This window comes from Lingula anatina, chromosome 4 (assembly GCF_051362555.1).
Source record: "Lingula anatina isolate TDL-2025a chromosome 4, LinAna3.0, whole genome shotgun sequence".
Lineage (NCBI taxonomy): Eukaryota > Metazoa > Brachiopoda > Lingulata > Lingulida > Lingulidae > Lingula > Lingula anatina.
The window spans coordinates 1,024,132-1,046,902 of NC_141770.1; the positions used below are offsets into that span (position 1 = coordinate 1,024,132).

Below are 22,771 nucleotides of genomic sequence, written 5' to 3' on the forward strand. Positions count from 1 at the left end.
TCAGTTCATTAATGGAATTCGCCAGAGAAGCAAACAAAAACACATTGCCTATTCTATGTCATACGACTCCCATTAAAAGAGATATTTTGGATCTCCATATTTTCCAAATTATCGTCTGTAAAAGGGTAATACGCTCCACAAAAGACCCTCATGTCAGTTGCTAGTCACAGTAATGCTCGTTGTTACGCCTGGCCTCTTCGTGGCTGTTGCCAGGGCTCTCAAGCGGCAAGGCATTTCTTGGGGGTAGGTTTTTAGAGTTCAATCTGGAATAGCATTCCAGGCATCGGTCTAAAATTGTCCAATCTGGTCCAGTTTTGTTGTAGGACATGTAGGCAGTTGATTGGTGAATAATGGTCTACCGAAATATTGTCTATGTGGTTCAAATGTGGCGATTTTGATGACCAGGGTAGCTGCTCATACCCTTTGTTCTGTAAGTTATCTGCTATTAAAAGTGCTCTGTGTGAACCATCAACCTCATCGTGCAACTTAGACTTGTTCCTAAGGTGCCCCCTATCAAATGATAGTCAAGTGGTTCCGAGATTATTCCTTTATTTGATCTGGTTCAGGTTTTCGTCGATGACTACCATTGGTGTTTTGGCACCAATGTGGAATCTACTCCAAATATTGACGCTGTCAATCACCCTTGTCACTTTAGACCCGGCATATGCTTCGTCGTAGGCCTCTTCTGGATATCTGTAAACTCTGTTTTGACTAATTGGGCGGTACAGGTGAAATCTGACCTCAATAAAGAAAGCCACGCAGTTTCAGTGTTCTACCCAGAATCGTTCATGGCCCCCAATTCATGAGAGAAACAGACGACGATGTTTTGCTGTATACAGTGGGTACCTCGGAGGTCATTTGGTGTTCTTACCTGCTAAAACCAGTTTGGTGTTCGCTAAGGGCTTTGAAAAACGCATTTTAGTGGCAATTTACCCCTCGTTCTGAACGGACTAAATGTTTTTTGTTTAGTTGCAGCATAGATAGACAGTGGGTCCTGTACCCTGTAGGTAAAATTTTGATACATTGGGGGTGACCTCTGTGTAGGTACATCAGTCTGGGCATTACTCTATAAAACTGTGGGGACCGTTCCGTTTGGCGCTATGATCTGTCTGGTTATGTTTGTCTTTTTCGCGCCATTCTGCCTTAGATTAACAACTTTGTAATGCACTACTTGACTCATTTTACGCACTGCAAAACTGACCGCTTGCATGGAAAATTTCAAATTCTTCTATGCAGTAGTTGTCGAAATATGGATACTTTTTTGACAGAACCAAGCTTTGCCTAAGCCAAGCTTTCATCAGCCCAAAGGAACGCTACCCAATTAAATCACTGCAAATTACATAATGAAGCAGCGCAATAGGCATGAAAAACAGTTAATTGGTAGTGACACACCTTACTGCACACTTTTACATTCACAAATCTTATATGAGATAGGATGTTATTGAAAAAAGAACGTATTTTTTACCTAGGTATACCTTTGAAACTGAAATATTCCATATTAAATGTCAAGTCTGTATATTGTGTAAATATTGTAGTCTAGAGAGCCTGCAAATGTAGTCACATCATTTAGTGCTCAATAAACTTATTATTATTTAAAATTGGACCAGCTGTTATTTGATTTAATCATGCCATGTCGGACGTTGTGGACCAGCTCCCCGGTTCATTGACTCATTTCTTTTCTGAAGATTGGTGATGCAGATTTTGGGTGCTTAATTATTTCCCCTCCAAACAAGAAAGATAGGGAGAGAAACAGAGAGTGCCAAATGAAAAGGACAATATGAGTAATACGACATGGTACTTTAATTTAAGGGACACAATGTGGAAGAAACGATGGACTGTTTCACATCAAGGTGTGCCATTATAATCAGTACATGGCCCTTAAGGAGGGATTACATTAAATGCAAACTCGTTGTTGTATTAATATAAACTACTTTGTGGAATAGACATCAATTTTTAATTTGATCTTCAATCGTTTTGGTTCAATAACACAGCAACCTAAATTACGCAATTCCTTTAAACATCATTTTGATGTTGTACCCCCTTCTTTTGCTGAGTTAAAAATCCTCCGTTTCTTATAGCACACCAAGACTATTGTGGTAAAATATTGAAACTAAATACGTTTTTTTATAAACATCGCAATTAAAGCTAATATGTAGCAGTGGGGAAATGATAATCGAAGACCAACGTGCGACAGGGGAAAAGCCTGACAATCTGATAGCTTGTCGCCTTTACATTATGATACTGTTAATTGTGGCATTGCTTTAAGAGGAGGGGGGTCTTACTATAGGTCACAATCTATTGTTAAACGCGATTGTTATCATTTCTCAAACAAGCTAATACCATGCTTTTACACTGGTAAGATTGGTGATGATAAAGATACGCCCTGTCGTTCACACTGATTGTGTAAAGATTTTGATTTTAAAATTTTTGATGAGGAATAGGAAAAGTTAGGTGGCCCAAAATATACAAGGGAGCAATTGTATTTAAATGTTCAACCTCAAACACTGCCACATGTATTAAGATGTGTGGTGCACAAGAAGAGCTAAGCATATATTCTCAACATACTAATGTTACGTCTATTTTTAGTGAACAAAGAAAAACCCACCCATCTTGTAACCGTAAGACAAATTCCATAAAAAATCATTTTAACCCCATTTTTCGATGCGTCCAAAGGTTTATACGGTAAAAATATTTAAAGAGACAATCCAACTCCAAAGTGCGATAGGGGGAAGTCTGACAGAGGGAATTCAGTCTGACAGTGTGATCGCATATACGAAAGTACAGTAATTTCGATGCACATACATATAACGCGATAAGAGTTAAGCATTAAGCCTCGACAAACTAACATTCGTTTTTAAACAACAACGAGAAAAAACCGCTCTGTCATAATTATGAGACAAATTGCTTATAATAAATTATTATACTGTGGGGAAAAAAAACCGTTTCTCAGAGCCCACAGTGGGTGATGAGATGATACTATTCAAAAATAAATAAAAAGGTTTATATAAACAACATAATAGGAGAAAATAACTAGCAGTGGCGAAAGGACAATTTAACTCCAGCGTGCAACAGGGAAAAGTCTGACAGTGTGACTACACTATATGAAAGTAAGGTGAATTAACAGTGTACGTCATCAGTTAAATAGGAGGGGGGATCTTACTAAAGCTCGCAATCTATTGTTTACCGCAATTGTTATCATTTCTCAAACAAGCTATAACCGTGCGTTTACAAGTACTGTTTGTCTGGCTGTCTTGGAGGAATACACTAGCCACTTGCTTTAGATCACTCTAGTAAGAAAGCATGCGTGCGACACCGGGCAATAACAGTCTAGTATGAAATTGACATTTTATTGTTTCGATGCACATACACACACTGGACAAAAGAAGTGTCTCCCCTACTGAGCCAATACTATGAGGGAGATAAATGCCTGTGGAATGATATGCTCCTGGTGTCATTTTATTAACATCAAATTTCACAAAAAATCACAAAATGAGAACAAAATATACATTCTACCAAAATATGCAGTTTTAAGTCCAAAATTGGTACTTAGTAGCATAGCCACATGACCTAATAATAGGTGCCAGTCTACGACGCAAGGTTTAATATAATTGTCTGATGCGTTCAGGGCTTATGCTGGCCCAAGCATGAAATACTGAATATAACAGAGTTTTTCTGCTGGTTAGACGGGCATTTGAAAAAAGTTTTGACATATCATTCCACACATTTTCTATTATGTTTGCAGGGCAGGCCACATCACCCTGCGAATGTCCTTGTTGGTCAAACCGATCATCAACTGCTCTGGGCCTGTGACAAAGAGCATTGTCATCCTGGTGAACAAATGGATAATTCCTGTCACCAAACATGTTAGTAACAGATGGTAGCAAGCCTGACTCCAAAACACCGATATATATCTAGTGATTCATGTTTCCATCAACCACTATCTATTCGCCCAAGTCATGGATGCTGATGATTCGGGTTCGAAAATTCAGTGCATGTGGTTCAATTGCTTTACCAGCAGTTAGCCAGCATAGTACCCGTCTGTCATCAGAGGTCAGACCAAAGCGACACTCATCAGAAAAAATATATAGGACCAATTGTCATGAACTGTCCAGTTCCAGATCCTGTTGACCCTAGTTTACTCTACGTTGCCTGTTTTGTAACGATATAAGAGGTTTCAGTCTTGCTACCCTGCTGCACACTCTCTGAGCATGTAACCGACGCCTAGCAATTTTCACAGACACATTCTTATGTGTGAAATTGTTCCACTGTGTTGTCAACTGACAAGCAGTGACGAACTTTGACAACCTGGACATCAAAATCAGTCGTCGGTCTTCACGGCCAGTATTTTTTCTTGGACGACCCATCAGAGGCAATGTGTCTCTTGATCCAGTGTTTCTATACCGAGACCAGACCCTCTGCACGGTTCTGACTGAACAATTCAATTGTATCGATATTCTGACATTGCTTATATTCCGTCTCTTCGGGTTAATAACTTGCACCTATAACCGTTAGATAATTGCCTGTATCTTGCCATATTGGAGGAAGGCAGGAATAACATTTGCTGTACATGTACAAGACCAACAATACAATTCCATGGTATAGCGGTTTTATACTCATTAGTCACATTATAAGTAGACCTGGCATTATAAGTACCCAAGATCTGCCTACCTTTATTACTCTGAGTTAGGGGGTGACACTTCTTTTGTCCAGTGTGTGTACATATAACGTGATAAGAATTAAGCCTCAACAAACTTACGCTCATTTTTAAACAACAATGAGAAAAAAGTGCCCTGTCATAGTTTTGAGGCAAATTGCTTAAAAAGTTATTCAGCTGTGGGGAAAAACATCCTTTTCTCCGAGCGCACAGTGGGTAATGAGATGAAAATATTAAAAAAAATAAATATCACAGCACAAAAAGTCAATTTTCAGCTCTTTTACTCTTCAGGAAATGGGTCTGAATATTCTCTTTACAAGCCTTTTCAACGGTGTAAAGCTCTACCGGAAAGTTCAGGGTCTACGGGTTTACTACCCTTTTATGCCTAAGCTTAAAATTGTAGTTGCACTATTACTACGTCTTTCCGATCAAGTATAGGCGTCTAAAAACAACCTCTTTACAACTCCTTTCCGATCAAATATAGGCGATTTGTGACACATCTTTATAACCCTTTTCCGATGAAGTAAATGCGATATGAGGTACGTCATTATAACCCTTTTCCGATCAAATAAAGGCAATTTTAGGTAAGTCTTACTACCTTTATCTTATCAAATATGGACGATCATAGTTATTTCAATTACTTATAGAACTGATAATGTTTCAAATTCATGTAGCATTTCATTTAATGAGAGGAAGGCTTGTGAATTTTCAATTATAGTAATTTATTGCAAAAAACAACAATAACCATTACAATGCAGTGGGAATTATGTTTATAAAGCGCAACACAGCTACTGTATTTCACAAGTGGAAATAATCTTACACTAATGTATTTTTTTGTACACTCATTATACGCACACCCTAAACAATAGCGAATACCATTAAGAAATTTACCTAGTAAAATAATTACGCAAATAAATACGAACCACATTTAAATACGACTTTCCAGAACAAAATCTAAGCAAAAGTACAATTATAGGAACGTCACAGATTCATAAATAGTCAGGCTTTTTCCATTATTTATCTGACATCTGGTAAACATATGTAAAAACGAAAACGACTACTACTTATCCATCGACTTAATGTATTTGCAGAGAGTGGCCGCTCGTTAAATAACATGCCAATTATGTGTGCCCTAATTGCCCGACCCCGTTTTAAAAATTACACTCATTAGGTATTTTTGTTGAGTAAGGCGATGAAGCCTAGCTTCCAAGGAAAGATGAAATATTGTCACCAAAACCCCTACAAAATGCGTAGGCTAAAGAAATAAAATAACATTAAAAATATGGAAAAATTAAAAACAAGAGAAACGCAACACATTATGTACCTGAAATATCCGACTAACTTAAAGTATTTAATCAAAATCAAATAAATGCTGCTCAAATTCTAAGAGAAAAATGTACTTTCAGAATAAATCTGTAGAAAATACAGCTATTTATTTCTTGAGGTGTGTTAAACGTTCATCTTATTTAGCGTGATTCGTGAAGCACCCCATTCACGCGACTTGTGAATGCAATTGTTTATTCTCCGCCCTTCGTGAAACGAAGACATTATACCCGGTGATACGTGATTTTCAGGATATTTTTAAAATGCCTACTATCAGTGAGATAATAATACACTGTAATTTGTGTATTGATGATTTAGCTTCCCGCGTACTGTGGTCATTCCCCTCCCGAATTGGACTTTCAAGACTGGGCCTGAATTAAAACATATCAGTTTACTTGGGATCACAGCAAAATAATATACAAATATATGTTCAAATATAAGAAGTACTGATCTCATTGTAATAACAATATATATAAAAACAGTAAGTAAAAATCAATCACCGCTAAGGAGATATATTAACATTTTTCATGTTGAATACTGTGATATTATCAAATCTACAACTTTGGACTCTAATCGTCCTTGCGTATAAATTATTTTCCACACATGAGCATTTCTTTAGCCTGGCAGACCCCCTCGTCAGATATTTCTGCCGTTGCCCCTTTCAACGTCTTCCCCTTGTTCAGTGCTGCTATCGCCCTTTCCTTTTTTCCAGTGCGGTGTCCTTTTTAACGGTTCCTGTGAAGATATAACGAAATGATATCAAAATATAATGTGTAATAACGTATTAAACATAACTGGGTAAAGGGAACAGCATGTCTGACTAAAAAAATTTAGACAAAGTATCAGGATTGAGAATTACAAGAATGCATGTAGCCTACCATTACAACAGACATGGAGAATGTAATAAAATCAAAGACTTGGTAATTTATCAACACACATTGATAATCAATTATTAAAAATGAAAATAAATGAATATTATGAAAATAACAAAAGGAATAAAACCACTTACTGTCTTCATCCTCTCGTTTTTCCTGTACATATACTTTGTACTCGGTCTCTGTGGCTATCTTCACACCACACCACATCCTCCCCTTTGTAGTTGCGATTTAATATTCGTTGTTTAGGGGTGGTCGGCTCATGTCTTAGTTAAACTAACTCTTATCAAAATAACACGATCCAGGACTGGGCCCCTGGGGACGTGTGTTTTGACAGCGCCCCTGGTTAAAAGCTTTGAGATTGTTTTTGGGACGTTAGAGTTTAGATTGAAGTAAAAAAGTTCCTTAGATGCGTTATCACATGCTTGTGAAGAGATGACAACGGTGATAGAACGTGTCCGTCTTATAATTCTGATTCAAATTATGTTAGATAACTATTTATTGCCGTATTCAATATTATCGGCTGTTGTTTCACTTAGGCTTCGTTCACATGCAATGTCTATTTTCTAAATTCTATTTTCTATTTGCGGTATGTCTTATGATCACTGTCTGTGGCCTGAATATCCCGCGGCGTAATTACTGGCAGCGCGAGCCAGTTACTATAAGTTACTATTAGTAACTGGCTCGCGCTGCCAGTAATTACGCGGCGGGATATTCAGGGCACAGACCGTGATCATAAGATAGCGCAAATAGAAAATAGAAAATAGAAAATAGACATTGCATGTGAACGAAGCCTTAAGTATGATGTGAGAGAGGTGTCTCGCCTCTGTATGTGTTTGACCTGAAGGGCCGACTGTACGAGATACACACAGTGCGGCTGGGGAAACGAAAAAAAAGGGGGGGGGGGGTTGGACTGGTTGCAGAAAGCGCTTTTCGGTTAACAAGTGACCTTCATCAGCTGCAGAGTCCTGAAAAAGAGAGGGGGGGGGGGGGGGGACTGTGCTTAAACAAAGTAGTGAGAAACCAAAACACTTGGATTAAGCTATTAGGTTTAAGCCTTCATCACCGCGGTTGGAGAGAGGTTACATAAAAGATTAAATAGCTTATTGGCCACCATACTGCTTGTTACACTGACCTCAGCTCATGAGCCATCTCTCGACCATCGTGTTTCAATGGTACTTCATGTGAAAAATGTGTTAATTACTGGTAGCAATCCCCATACCAACACAACCGAATCCGGCTGTCATCTAAAGCAGGCCTGTCCTTCTCTGTCAAAGCCCAGAACTTATAAACAAAACAGCCGTTTTTGACTTGCAGCGATTTACTTATTTTCATGTGAAAAATGAATTTCTATGAAGAAATCAGTATATTGCGATATGCTACATTTTCATTAGAAGAAACATTGTAAAAGTGACACACGATGCACGTTTAATGTGCAGTGATTCTTCACTTACGTGGTTTAACCACCCCCTTCTCTTCGTCACCCACTATGAGCAAGATATCATCATCAATAGAAAAGTACTCCTGTTATATACGTATTACGGCACATCATACTGATGATGTTTGCTATATATCAACATATTTATCGCTGCTTAACCTTGCAAAATAACAATGGTCTTATAGTTATTCAGTTTTTCAAGCAAGGTTTTTTTTAACAGCTAGTTTAGAACTAATGGTTTACTAATGGTTCTAGACATGGTCTATCGAGAGAAATCTTATCGTGGGATGTACTACGATCAGTTGTGGGGCAAGACTTATTCATCAAATAAAAAAAAAAATTCTGATGCATCTCCATTCAACATTGGTATTTAAGTATTTTTGTTTTCGTCTTTTAGCTGGATGAAATATTGAAGGTGACCGTGACGTACATTGTTGTTAGTCGGGCTTTGTTGAAATTTCCCCGGCCACCAGCGCATAGAATTACACATCTTTATCCTTTTTTGTTTGTTCTCTGCTCAGTGTTGATTAAATATTAGAACGTTTAACGGTCACCCGCTGGTTCTTCCAACTCCCTTATTAATTAAAGATTGGTTGCACCACTGCACACGCTGATTCAATGCACAAGCAATACGTCCATCAGTGTAATAAGCTTAAGATATATTTATACTGCCGCAGTCGAAATCGCGATAGACTAAGGAATCTTTATTAATACACTTTATTAATTGAAAAAATAAAAAAATAAAAATACACTGACTGTGTATCATGATTTCAGTGAAATGATTTTTACTCCGGAGACACCTTAAAACGTGCCCTATAAAATCCAGATTGTAAGCGCAAGTGTGATTAACAATTTCTGTAGTACAAGCGACAAGTTAAATGCTAGTCAGTTATGTTGCTGCAACCAGAGTTGCATATCCAAGGCCACGGCCAAACTTTTAATAATCAAACAGCATGGCCTTTGACCAAGTCTTATTCATTATAATTCATTGCAATTTTATGGAAATAATGATCATGCTTTAAAAATAGACTTTGATATCGCTTCTAAGCAATCTGTATTAATTTAAAATGGTTTTTGAGACGACTGTGAATTGGACTGGATTTGATAGATCAAATAAAACTTTTAGGGCTAAATCAGCAAAGAGAAATGAAATGATGAATAACAAAATATGATAAGCCCTCGGGGGAAGCTTCCTCAGGAGAGATGTTCTTATGATCGGGATGATCACGCCTTTCGACAATATATACATGTAGCGCACCTAAGATAATAAAATGAAATTTGAAAGGAATTAACAATATAAATCTTTCAGTTCCATTGAAATCTCATGTTCTTAAATGTCAGTCACAATCCGATAACGACCGTCACATAATACCAAGGCAGGACCCCTGCGGAAAAACGTTGTTCAGTCGCGAAGAAAGACGAACGAGATTACGCCTGTTGAAAGGCCTTGTAAAAGAGAAAGGGGTACTCTTGCGCGGAAAAACGTCATTCAGTCTCGCGTTGTAAAGGCCAGCTTGCACTGTTCCGACGTCATTCCGCGGAGGCTGAAAAATCGGAAATATTTGTTTTTGTGCTGTGATAAAGGTTTATATAAACTACAGAAAAGTAGAAAATATCCAGCAGTGGCGCAAGGGCAATCCAACACCAGCGTGTAGCAGGGGAAGCCTGACAGTGTGATCACACTATATGAAAGTACGGTGAATTAACAGCCTAAGACATCGGTTAATAAGGGAAATAACTGATACCAAATTAAACTAGCGGTTTGCTAGCAACACTTAAAATCTCATCAGCTGCTCTGAATTTATTGTCGGCCATCTTTGACTTTGCTGGTTTCCAGTACAAACGGACACTTTTTCCAAGTCAGAAACAAACCGAAACTAAAAAATCAGGTACTTAACTGCAAGAATCAATCGTTTTTTTTTTTTTTCCTAAACGGAGTCTGGGATACAGAACACCAAATTAAATAAAGCTTAAAGAGGTATTAAATCTTATTAAAACTAAACACATGTATAATTTAGGCATATATATCTATGAGGCCATTTTCACTGCCAGGCTCTCATTTACATCTGTAAGTTGCTTGTAATGTACCTGTCTTAAATTCAGACAATTGGTTTATTAAAACAAACCTCGTTTGGTCGTCCGCCGCTTTCCATTTTCTTTCGATGGAGTTCCAGTCTTTCCAACGCGTCGTCTAGAGTTTCGATACCTTCCATTGAAACGTGCATCTCTTCCATCAGGTCCATGGCTCCACTGAGATCTTCCACCTGTTCAATATCCCTAGACGTACACAGAAAATAATATCTAAGTGAATCAAAGAAGGTTTTGTGCCTATTTTCACACAAAAAACTATACTCTTTATGAAATTCATTAAATACCTTATAACGTTACGTAAAGGTTTGTCCTGCATATGCTCACTACTCCTAGGAGTGCATGTCGCTGTTTCTTCAGCAAAATCAGCCTCTGTTGCTTCAGCTTTTCTCTCTTCTAGTAAAACAATAAAAAACATAGGTTTGAATACAACAGCTTCCGTAATATTCATTTTCTTTAAAAATTGATTCATGATCTGAAATGTAATAACATATAACTTAATTAATCGTATTTCAAAATAGGGCAAAAGGCTGTCGGTAAACAAACAAGTAACCAACGTTTTGTTAATTTCTACATACACTGTTTATACTTTCGTAATGTTCTATTGAGGTCCAAAAGCTGACTGTCAAACAACATGCAGTTTTTTTACTTACTTGCTTCTGATACCACCTGCTCATGTAATGATTCTTCTTGTATTACCTCTTGTCCTTGGGTGTCATCACTTATGCTCACTCTTGCCATAGCATCCATGGCGCCAGGAACCTCATCGTCGCTGCTTAATTTCCGACGTGCTTCAATGTAGGCATCCTCTGATATATCGCATGTGATATAGAACTCCACATGATGCTCCCTCGAGACCTCAAGAATTTTGTCCGACAGTAAGATGTCAGAGAGAGTTGCAGTAACAGTCCCATCCTTATACTTTGACCAGAAATATGTCAAGTCTTCCAATGAGTAGAACCTGACAGTAAGTAGAATACTCCCTGTTCTTATAGGTCCAACAAGTTCAGCTTTGAACTGAAGCAAATCATCAAAAATGCGTTTTCGTTTCCTGGGATTTTGTAAAACGTCCTCTGTAAGTGCTCTATCCGCTATTTGAAGTACAAATTCATTTGCCCGTGTATCTCTTTCAATTTTCTGAAGTTCCAATTTTAGTTGAAGCTCTGTAATACAATAATGTTTCACTGTTATATCTTCTCGCGAGTGAGACTTACTTTTACAAATCAAACAGTGCTCCAAAAATGTACTGCGTTTTTTGAGTAGAATGAAAAATGACATCTGTAAATAGTTAAATGTTGGTAGGCGCTAATGTGTGACAGCCTAAGTTAACCACCATGTGCAAAGGATAAACGATTTTTCTTGCAGCTCAACCCGAAACGTTTATAAAACTGTTAAGAGATATAAGTGGGTGTCTTATTGAAATAAGACTCCCACAGGTATGGTGCATTTTGTGATAATATAATGGTTACAGTATATTTAATTTAAGAGTAAAAATAATATTTTTTTGCAACAAATTAAGTTCTAAGGTAGAGAAAAAAACACTAATTAAACAGTTACGACTTGTGTTTTTGAAATCTCTTAAGAGATATTAACTTTACCAACAAGAATATACCTTTTATTATATACTGCTCAAAAAAAGAAAGGAAATAAACGATGTTTCAACAATGTCCCCTGTTATTAAATTTTGGCAATCCCAAATCAATGTCATCATTCTGTATCGTAATCATTTTTAGACTCAAAGCACGCTGACAGAGACATTCACAAGCAATTTCAATAACTTCATGTAATAACTTTTTACTGTGGTCTGTAACTCCTGTCTGTAAAGTCTAAAGAGGCATAGTAGGCTTGTTGACTATTCTGAATAAGAAGCCATTTATTAAAATTTTCATGAAGCCATTGTCTTGGTTTGATACTAAAGAGTGTGATTCTCCACATATCGTTAGAATGTAACTGAGCAAGCGACAAGTGAACATTAAATGATTGAAACTGGTAATTGTTGTCAGCATTGGATTTCTTCATAGCAATTATTTACACGTAAATATTTTGACCAATAATCTGGGAGTGAGTAAAAGTTTACAACGGTGTCGTATTTCGAGCCTGTTTCAAACATTGATTTATAGCCAAATTTTGCACGATTTCGGAAACTGTGATAAAACTAATTTTATGGTAAATTGTCTGCCGTTTTGAACAAGGCAGCAAAGCTGTCAATTGTGCAGACAAAAAAAAGATGCAGAAAAAATGTCATTTTGTCACTTTTTATGCAATAATAATAATGCTTATATCAGCACAGTCAATCAACAATGAATTTTAATCATGCACAAAAGGTAACATGGTCAATAAGATTACAGTTTCAAGACCATGGAAATTCAAATTCACATAATGAAAATCCCAATATGTCAAAAATGTTGACAGTACGTAATATGATATAACATAATGTTTAAAGACATAAAGACCAATACCAATGTTAATGTGGATATACAGGAAATGCCCAGAGCTTTAGATACATGGGAATTATACGTCGCAAATTGAAAATGCCAGTGTTTGCAAAAAAAAAAAAAAAAAAAGAAAAAGAAAACATATGTGTCCATCAGCAATGTGATATGTTTTATCAGACCCTGCATAACTTAATAAAAACCCACTTCCCCACCAAGGTTGTGACAAGGAGTACACATGACAAGCCTTGGGTGACAGATGAGTTTTGTGACCTAACCATCCAACGCCAGCGTGCCTTTCAACTGAAGGACACTGAATTTAGAAACCTTTGAAACAAAGTAAACCAAGAACGCAAACGGTTATAAATAGGTTACTACAGAACTCAAATTGAAGAGGCAAAATCGTCAGATCCAGGGAAAGGTATCAATAACATTATGGGTAAATCTAAAAACAGTGCCTCTTTGACCACCATGGCCAACCATCTCCATGAGGGGATATGGAAGCACTTTCACCAAAACATCAACAACTTCTTCCAGTCCATTACTTCTCACCTAGACCCCTTAGATGCGATGGACTTCCATGATGTTAACATTCCCTCACAGTACCAGCTCACAGTAGAACAAGTGGAAAGATCTCTCATTACTATTAACACAAACAAGGCATCCGGCCCTGATAATATACCGAACTGGATTCTCAAAGACTTTTCTGGAGTTCTCGGTGCACCAGTATGTGCAATCTGGAACAGTACCATACGACAAGGAAAGCTACCAACAATCTGGAAATGTGCCAATGTAGTGCCACTGCCTAAAATTAAACCAGCACTGAGCGTGGAAAATGATTTAAGACCTGTTTCCCTAACACCTATCCTCAGCAAGCATTCATTTGTACATGGCTGTGGGAGATACTAGGACCACATATTAAGAAAGATCAGTTTGGGAAGGTTAAAGGTTCCTCCACCACAATGGCCTTAATCGAGCTATTTGACACCTGGGCCAAGGCCAGTGACACTCATGGGGCACAGACTCGGGTTTTATTACTAGATTTTAGAAAACCGTTTGATTTAATAGACTACAATATATTGCTAGGCAAGCTCTGCAGTCACGGAGTACCTCCAGTATTACTCAGATGGGTCCATGCCTTTTTACTAAATAGACAACAACGGATCAAGTGTGGATCAGTAATGTCACAATGGTGCCATATTCATGGGGGCGTGCCCCAGGGTACAAAATTAAGACCTCTCCTTTTCATTACAATGATAAATGACATGGAATGTTTTTTTACCAGCAGTAAAGTATGTGGATGACACTACAGTTTATGAGACAGTTCACCAACCATCTCCAAGGGAAATAGAACAAGGTGCCAAACCTACACAATCTAAACTTCCCATAGCAGCCTCAAACCTATATGAATGGACAAAACTAAATAACATGCTAATTAATCCTAAAAAAACTGTTGAACTGCTTATCTGTTTCAGTAAAAACCCAACTTTACCTGATAACCTAATAACTGATGATATAAAAATCGAACAAGTTTCACATGCCAAACTACTGGGAGTTCATATCAGTTCTAATTTGAAATGGGACTTACATATAGAAAAAATTCTCTCAAAAGCTGCATCCAGACTGTATTTCTTATGCATGGTCAAACACGCTGGGGTGCCGAGATATGACCTCTTACAAATTTATAAAAGCAATGTTAGCCCAACACTTGAGTACGCTTGTCAACTATGGCATGCTGGAATTACCGCACAGCAATCTAAAGCCTTAGAGAACATCCAAAAAAGAGCTCTTCGTATTATATACCCTGGACTCACTTACAACGAAGCAATGGACATCAATGAATTGCCTACCTTGAAATCTTGGCGTACTGACTTGTGCAAAAAATTATTTAATGAGATAAAACTGTGTACACATAGATTAAACAATCTTTTTACCTAACACTAGAAAAGGACCTAAGGAATGTTTATAGATATGTTTTACCAATATATCGGACAAAAAGATATAGGAACACTTTTATCCCATGCTGTTTATAAACATGTCAATGATCAAGGTCTATCCATGAACTTTTAGCTTTTGAAAAGAACAACGAATTACCATTTTAACCTCATTATGGTTTTCATAATTTTGAATTTATCTTAAAGCTTTATACTTTTATACATATACATTCAATATATGTCCTATATATTGCAAAGAACACAATAAACCTTTATTATTATTATTAGTGTCTTGAGAATGCCAATATATAAGAAAAATTTATTTTTCACAAAAACCTGTATAACTTCCAGGAACACCAACCAGTCAGACTTGTATTCACGTCCTATGTTTTTTCCTGTAAATTTGAGAAGAGTTGGTGACATGTTTTTTTTTCCTTAATGGCAGTGCACAAACTAGGGTTTTCTTCAATTTTGATGCAATATTACATAATGCTTAAACAACATAGTCACCACCAATCTTAAATGATGAACTGCAGGTAGCATGGATATTTAGAAAATTTGACTAGCAAAGATCTTTAAGTCCATGAAATTTCTAAGCTATACATTGAAAATACCATTATGTACACCAGAGATAACTGTGCGAAAATGATTTTCTTTCCATTTTCAAAACCTTTTTTATATGAAACAAAATACTGTGGTTTTTAAACGATCAACTAAGAATATTGCTGAGATAGGAAAAACATTAATAGAACAATTTAAAATGTCCAATTTGATTCATTCTGAGATTCTGGACATAGTGAATAATTGAATCTGAAAAACTGCAATGATTTCAGTTTATTTCCATTTTAACACTTTATTACACAATACACGATTAGAGGTTTACCATCATTTTTATATTATCAACTAACAATATTGTTTAGATGAAGAAAATGCCAATAACTTTCACGTATTTAATTAGTTCAAAAATGAAACTGTGTACATACCTAGGAATCCAATCTGAGGGATAACCATTTATATTAAAAAATACATCACTTCATCAAAACCAAGCCGATCAATGAGAGAACTGTTTCATTAGCTGTATGTATCAATTTAGATTATTGTTTTTTCTTTTATCAAGAGCTTATAAAATATGTGGGTATTACCTCCAATATTTCTGTGACTGTCAGTCACCATCGTCAAGGAGTAAATGACTAGGGTCATTTCACCTTGAATGAAAATTGCCCCTACGCTATGACCTTAGACACCACCTACTTTCAGTACAAAGGAAAATTCTACCAACAGACCTATGGAGCAGCAATGGGCTTCCCCCTGTCACCAGTCATAGCTTATATCTTCAAGGAAGAATTTGAAATGAAAGCACTCCAAACAACACCCAAATCCATCCAAGTTCTGGGGCAGATATGTTGATGACACAGGAGTGGTATCGTAGAAGACGCATGTGCAGGTACTGTTTGAACACATTAATGCACAACACCAAAGCATACACTTCCATCCCCCGAAATGCACTGCATGACGTCACGCTTAGCCTACTGCGCATGCGTGCACCTTTAATGAGTTGCTAGATTGCCAAAAGAAAATGAATGGGTTCGCGATTCGTGGGTAATTCGTGATAATTGACAAACTAACGGCCTGATGCCGATTGACAGCAACGCTGTGCTATGCTTCAAGCAACTCCTGACTAAATATCGCTAGGGTTTTAAAAAAAATTATGTTGTACACACGTACTAAGAAGATTGCCGTGTATTGCCTAGCCTACCCTCAGCAAAAACGCACATATTTTCAGTAATAGTGATTTTAGACGGTAGATTCACTCAGAAACAAAGACAAATTAATTCGTTGCCGATAGCACCAGTAGATAGCAGCACCATACAGTCTGATTAAAAACTTTCATGGCAATTGAAGAACTTTTACCACTGTACAATGGAGTCCAAAAAAGCACTTGGCACAAATGTGAAACTGCCCAGTGCAAGGCCAAGAATTCAACCAGTATTTTCAATCATATTATCAGATTCTACATAAATTGACTGACAATATCACTACTCAGTATTTAAATAATCTCTTAATCCAAAATTCCTATCATCATTTAATAATAACGCAAAACTCTTCTTTCAGATTGCTATTTATTGTACATTTTAATGCTGCAACTGTTCCAAAATAATCTTGTAGTAAAAGAAAATGCAAATAAGAAGTGGAAGGCCAATTTTACCCACATTATTCAACTATTTGAATATAAAAATAATAAGATCACTTTTTAAAATAATCTTTCATGAACTCTTTCTTGAATAACATATTAAACAAAATAAATTGGTGCTAATGGCTTATTCTGGAATATATGTCCTCTGCACATTATCAGTACCTGACTTGGTACAGTATAGTTACTACTTGGATACATATTTAGATTTAATAATGTAACAATAAGAACAACATATATTACAATAAACTTCTCTGCACATGTCAGACGCTTGTTACCATGAACTAAAACTACTTGACAATGGGCTAAGCACTTATCACAGAGCCTGTGTGCGATGCCATTGTTGTGCTGTGATTGGCTAGTTGAGTCACGTGAAGCCCTACTGTAGCGCCCTCGCGTATCGCGTGAATGCTGCGCATTTCTGGTCATGCACAATAGAAGAAGAAGATGGAGATGGTTCCCTGCCAATGCTAAATGTTAAGATGACCAAAGACAAAGAACGGATAAAAACTACAGTGTACAGGAAAGCCACGAACACAGATCACTACTTACAGTGGTCGTCTCATCATCCAACCTCGCAAAAACTTAGTGTACCAGCTTCACTTTTCCACCGTGATATCCGATACAGAGGACAAAGAAATAGAAAGGAAGACAATTGAAAAAGACCTGTTAGCATGTGGATATCCAAAATGGGCACTAAAACAAGGGGAAAAAGAGGCAAGAACAGACATGACAAAGAAAAGGAAGCAACGGGCCCCACTGAGAGGGAAAAGTATAAATTATACCATACTGCAAAGGCCTGTCGCCGGCTGTCGGAAAAAAACTTACTCGGATTTACAAGAAATATAACATCAAACTCCACCATTAGCCAGGTCGGACGCTGAGACAAGTACTAGTAAAACCCAAAGATCCTATAACCCAAGGAGAGCAATGTGGTGTGACTTATTCGTTCAGATGTGAAACCTGCCAAGGGGAATACATTGGCGAGACAGGAAGACCATTAGCCACAAGAATGAAAGAACACAAAGACTCAGTGGCCAAAAACAACTGGAAATCAGCCCTTCTAGAACATACCTGTACCTGCAAATATCCAGGTCACCACATTGATTCTGACAGCTTGAAAGTAATAGACAGGGAAAAGCGGATATTCCAAAGAAAAAATAGCAGAAGCTGTACATATCAGGACCAAACAACCAGACCTGAACAGACAGGGGGGGGTATGATTTACCAGCTATCTACCTGGCGGTGCTCCAAAGGGATGCACAGGAGCCCCAGGGGGAGGATGTAACAGTTACAACACAAGGCCAGTAATTAGGGGCTATTGACCTGGATTTTCATTCCAGGTGAATTGATCTAGTCATTTACTCCCTGATGATGTTGACTGACAGTCACAGAAATATTGGAGGTAATACCCACATATTTTATAAGCTCTTGATAAAAAGAAAAACAATACACTAAATTAAGCCAATCAAGCTAATTTTTTTAACTCAACCTGTATCTTAAAATGATTTTAAATCACATCAATGATTTTCGAAACAATAGACTATCCATTTATCCTTAAAATATGCTATCAGTGTTGCATATACCTGTATGCTGAAATAAGCAAAAACAAATGACAAAAACAAACAAACATAAAAAAAAAACAAAAAAAAAAAAACGAATTAATAAAAAAACTGCATGACTATTGCAAAAATGGTCTATTCAAGCAGATTTTGAAGTCAACCTGTATTTTAGTACAATTCATCACTACTGTGAACTTAAAGACTAAAGGTCAATTGATTTTCCTTGAAATGAGTTATCAGTGTTGCATAGTTGCAGAAAAAGAGAAAAAAAACACTATTACTTTTAAAAATGCCCTTATCGTGCTGATTAGCAAACTGTAAATATTCATCAGTTCTGTTCAAATCAGTTTTCCACTTATCGTGTAATCGGTATTGCATATATATGCTGAAAAAAAACAAAAAAAAAAAAAAAAACACGGAATAACTTTTGACAAAAAAAGGCTGATCATGCTGATTTTTTAAGTTGACCTGCATATTATGAATATTCATCAATTCTGTAAGTTTCAAGCATAAAGACAAAATGGTTTTCCAGATAACGTGTTATTGATGAAAGTGCACGGCAACGACAAAGGCAACGGGGACAGCGACGGCGAAGACAGGGGACATGTGACGGTTATATGTATAGACATCTGTGTCTGTACATATAAATATGTTGTGTTGAAAAAAACTAGAGGATCAGAGATGCGATACTGCCGGTGGACATTGTACATCCACCATGTCTACTGACCTGCACAACGTTCGCAAGAGGTGTCCAAAGTGCGCTTTCGTTTTGACCTCTCTCCTGGAATCAGATATTTTATTTATATCAATCTTATATCTTTACCAGATACATAATGCTTACTGTGCAGCATTGGAAATATGTAAACAAAGTTTTTATACACTCGCTCTTAAATGAACTTATATTCCTATTCGTTTCACTTAATCGCATATAAATCATTTATTGTCTAATAATTCGCAACGAAAACACCAAACACCGTTTCCAATTCAAATAATTAATTTCGTTAACCCTTGCTATGAGCTGTTGCATGCCTGTCTGCGTCACAGAATGCGTACATACCACGCATTATCTGTACTTTACCCACTCTCAAACTATAACCCTCTACCAACTTCTCATATCCAATACATCTGCTATTTTGTTATACACATTCACATTTTAACCACATTTTATCATCATCATTCAGTGCCCTGCTGTTCAGCGTTGGCAATCATGTCTCTCCACACATCAATAAACCCTTTTAATGGTTGCCTTCTTATCTGTATAACCGAATACGTACATATCACGGATGAACTGTACATCAGAAACTATCACCTTCTCAGGCTTATCACTACTACCACCTCTTCTTTGTTGCCTACACCCCGCTTCCATCTTTTACATTGTTGAAATTACACTCGTGAATACTACAAAACGTATACCCTTTTTCAATACATCAACTTATGTCAACTGGCCCCTCTTATGCCTTTTCTTATAAACATTACTGCTCTGACCTGCTTATACTTTCTTCGTAAGTCATCTATACTATTTTTAAAAAATATTCTTTTATCACTTATTTGCGATTTACTTCGCCAGTCCGACGCAGACGGCTGAAACAGTCAACCAACATGTATGTTACTTCCACATCTGTGTATAAAACATAATCCACACAAACAATTAGATAATATATGTATAATATGATATCGCCATAATTCTTTAGTTTTCCAAAATACCCGAAAATTGTAACCGTCAAAATGAGAGACCCGGTTATGAGAACAAGTTTCAACAAAGCCACTGAAATTAGATTCAGCGATGCACTATTAGTAACATTTCAAGCTTAATCTTCACAAACCACTTATCTGTGCCTATGTTTTGAGCACACTGGCTGGTTGCATGAAGCACATGCATGTGGCATTTCCTAATCAGTGTTGCGTGGGCAAAACATTTGAATAAATTTAAAAACTAGTCTCGAATGGAAACTACTCGTCTCGCTATTCCTTTTATACTAATGCGCAATACTCAATCTGCGCATCTCGAATTCCCCGCCATATGAACTCATTTCCTAACCTGACTCGCTCTCTAACCCATTTACGTTGACTCGTTAAACGACAATAAATTCAATTCTTCTACTACTACTACTATATAGATTAATAATGGGCCACAATATTTTTCACTCCTTACCATTTTCTTGTGACTCTTCTTGAACTGTGTCCTCGTCTTCAGCGACCACATTGTTGTCCATTAGGCACTGTATTTCTTTTTCTGACTTTTCCACAGTATCCACAAGTACTTGAAGACCTACATCTGTTAAAAGCCGTTTTAAATAACTATACTCTCCCACTTTGATAATACCTTTATATGTCAGATCGTTCAGCATGGTTATCATATCAGCCGCATCTAAATTCTTTTTCAATACAGATAGAAGTAACTGGCGTATTTTTTTAGTTTTATCTTCGTCTATCGCATCATGAAGCTTGTTTACGAGAAGGCCATGCATGTATTCTTTTTCGTTCTCCAAGTCAAAACAACGTGCGGCGGCCATTATGCACCCCGATGACCTATTTACAAAAAAGTAAAAAAAAATGTATTTAAAAAAAGCTCAACATTAAATGAATCAAAAACCAAAAGAAAAGCACACACAAACACACACACACACACATCTGTATTTTGGCAGCAACCGGCTGCCTCATAGAGAGGCATTATGTTCGATTCAGGGCCGTAGCCTGAGCAAAATGCCAGGGGGCAGTAAGCGGATACGAGGGGGCGATGCCCCCGCGGGGGGAGGGTGTTGTAGGGGGTGTCCCCCTCCCACGGTGTAGGAAATTTTTAAAAACTGTATGTATAATACTGCATTCTGGTGCATTTTAACCGTTATTTATTGCTCAATCAGAAGTCAGGAATTGTGGGTTCATTTTGCCATAAGTATAGCTCACCTAAGGATAGCTCCCTTAGGAAGGGTGAGCTTTTTGGCATGAACTGAGTTGGCTTAAAACAGTACACCTTTGTAAACAGATTGTTGAATGATTGTCTGGTGGCCATGAGTGCATTTTCTCACAGAATTGATACCAACATTTCATTTTTTTTTCACCTTTGCGATTATTTTTTTGCACCTCAAATCCCAAGGGGGCCAGCTGCCCCCCTGCCCCCCCGGAGGCTACGGCCCTGCGGTTGATATGCTAAAAAAGGCCATTAATTAGAATTAAATAGCCTTAAAGCAAAAAAAAAAAAAAAAAAAATAATAATAATAATAATAATAATAATGATAAAATTAAAAAAATAAATAAATATAAAAATGGTATGATAAATACTGAAAAACTGTAAGGAGGTACCCTGGTGTAACAGTAATCCAAGTCCCCCAGGAACCGAGGTTCCTGGTAATGATTGTCCGTAGGACTAACATTACTTGGGAATAGCAGTCCTATAGGGACCTAGGTTCCTGGCTCGTCACATCATAATTTTTTGATTGATGAGTCTTATTTAATATTTCATATTTGATTTTTATCCCTAAGGCCATAACATTAAATGCAGGCAACAATTTGCTACATTGTTATTATTGTTAAAATTATAAGGATAGTGAGTTTATATAATAAAAGCGGCCTTGTTTGGCCAAATCACGAACAACCGATAGTCTTTGTTGCCTTCTCTTTTGTTATGAATTGGACTATGCAAGTTTGTGGTACACTAGGATGGAGGAGACATATAAAAATTGTTTTTGTTACTTCATTAATATGCATATAAACTGCCTATCGGAAAATAAAAACATTGTAAAATATTAAGATGAAAAGTCGTTTTTAATCTAGTTTATCCTACATACATAAGTGCAACACAGACATTTATCTAAAAATGTTCTTGTTGACCACTTAGACAAGGTGAAGGTACATGTAATGCCGAAATTGCACACTTTACTTGCCAGAATACATGACCTTTAAAGTAACAATTAACAGTTGTCTAAATTAGTGTTTTGATGACAATTTTTCTCAACAGTTGTAGATGGCTAATTCCATATTTAACTTCGATTCAAATCGTGTAAGAATAAGGAAAGTTTGGTTATGTTTGCTCTTTGGCACTGACATGGCATTTAAACTATAATTGCAATTTTTATGTTTGAAACAATCTTCAAACTTATTTATTTTGTATGTTAAGTTTACTCCTACCCCCTTTATATAGCATGCTATGCTGAAATGTTTCTGTAAAGTTTGCAACATTTTTGTATACGAAGATGGGGCCCACCAGATTGTCCATATTTCATATTTATGTATGTCCCAGCAAATAATACGCCATAGAAAAATAGTATTGTACTAGT

The 22,771-nt window shown here is 36.9% G+C and overlaps 1 protein-coding gene across 4 annotated transcripts in view; it reads right to left on the reverse strand.

Moving 5' to 3' along the window:
• Positions 1-22,771, reverse strand: part of LOC106176808 (uncharacterized) — a 92,408-nt gene that overhangs the window by 63,846 nt on the left and 5,791 nt on the right. For all 4 annotated transcript variants that reach the window (XM_087012055.1, XM_087012053.1, XM_087012054.1 and 1 more), the window contains 5 exons: positions 20,650-21,026; positions 19,225-19,278; positions 11,032-11,541; positions 10,666-10,774; positions 10,417-10,567 (listed from right to left, as the gene is read on the reverse strand). In XM_087012055.1, the coding sequence (XP_086868181.1) occupies positions 10,417-10,567; positions 10,666-10,774; positions 11,032-11,541; positions 19,225-19,278; positions 20,650-21,010 (1,185 nt within the window). In that variant the 5' untranslated portion in view covers positions 21,011-21,026. The remainder of the gene's footprint in view (positions 1-10,416; positions 10,568-10,665; positions 10,775-11,031; positions 11,542-19,224; positions 19,279-20,649; positions 21,027-22,771) is intronic.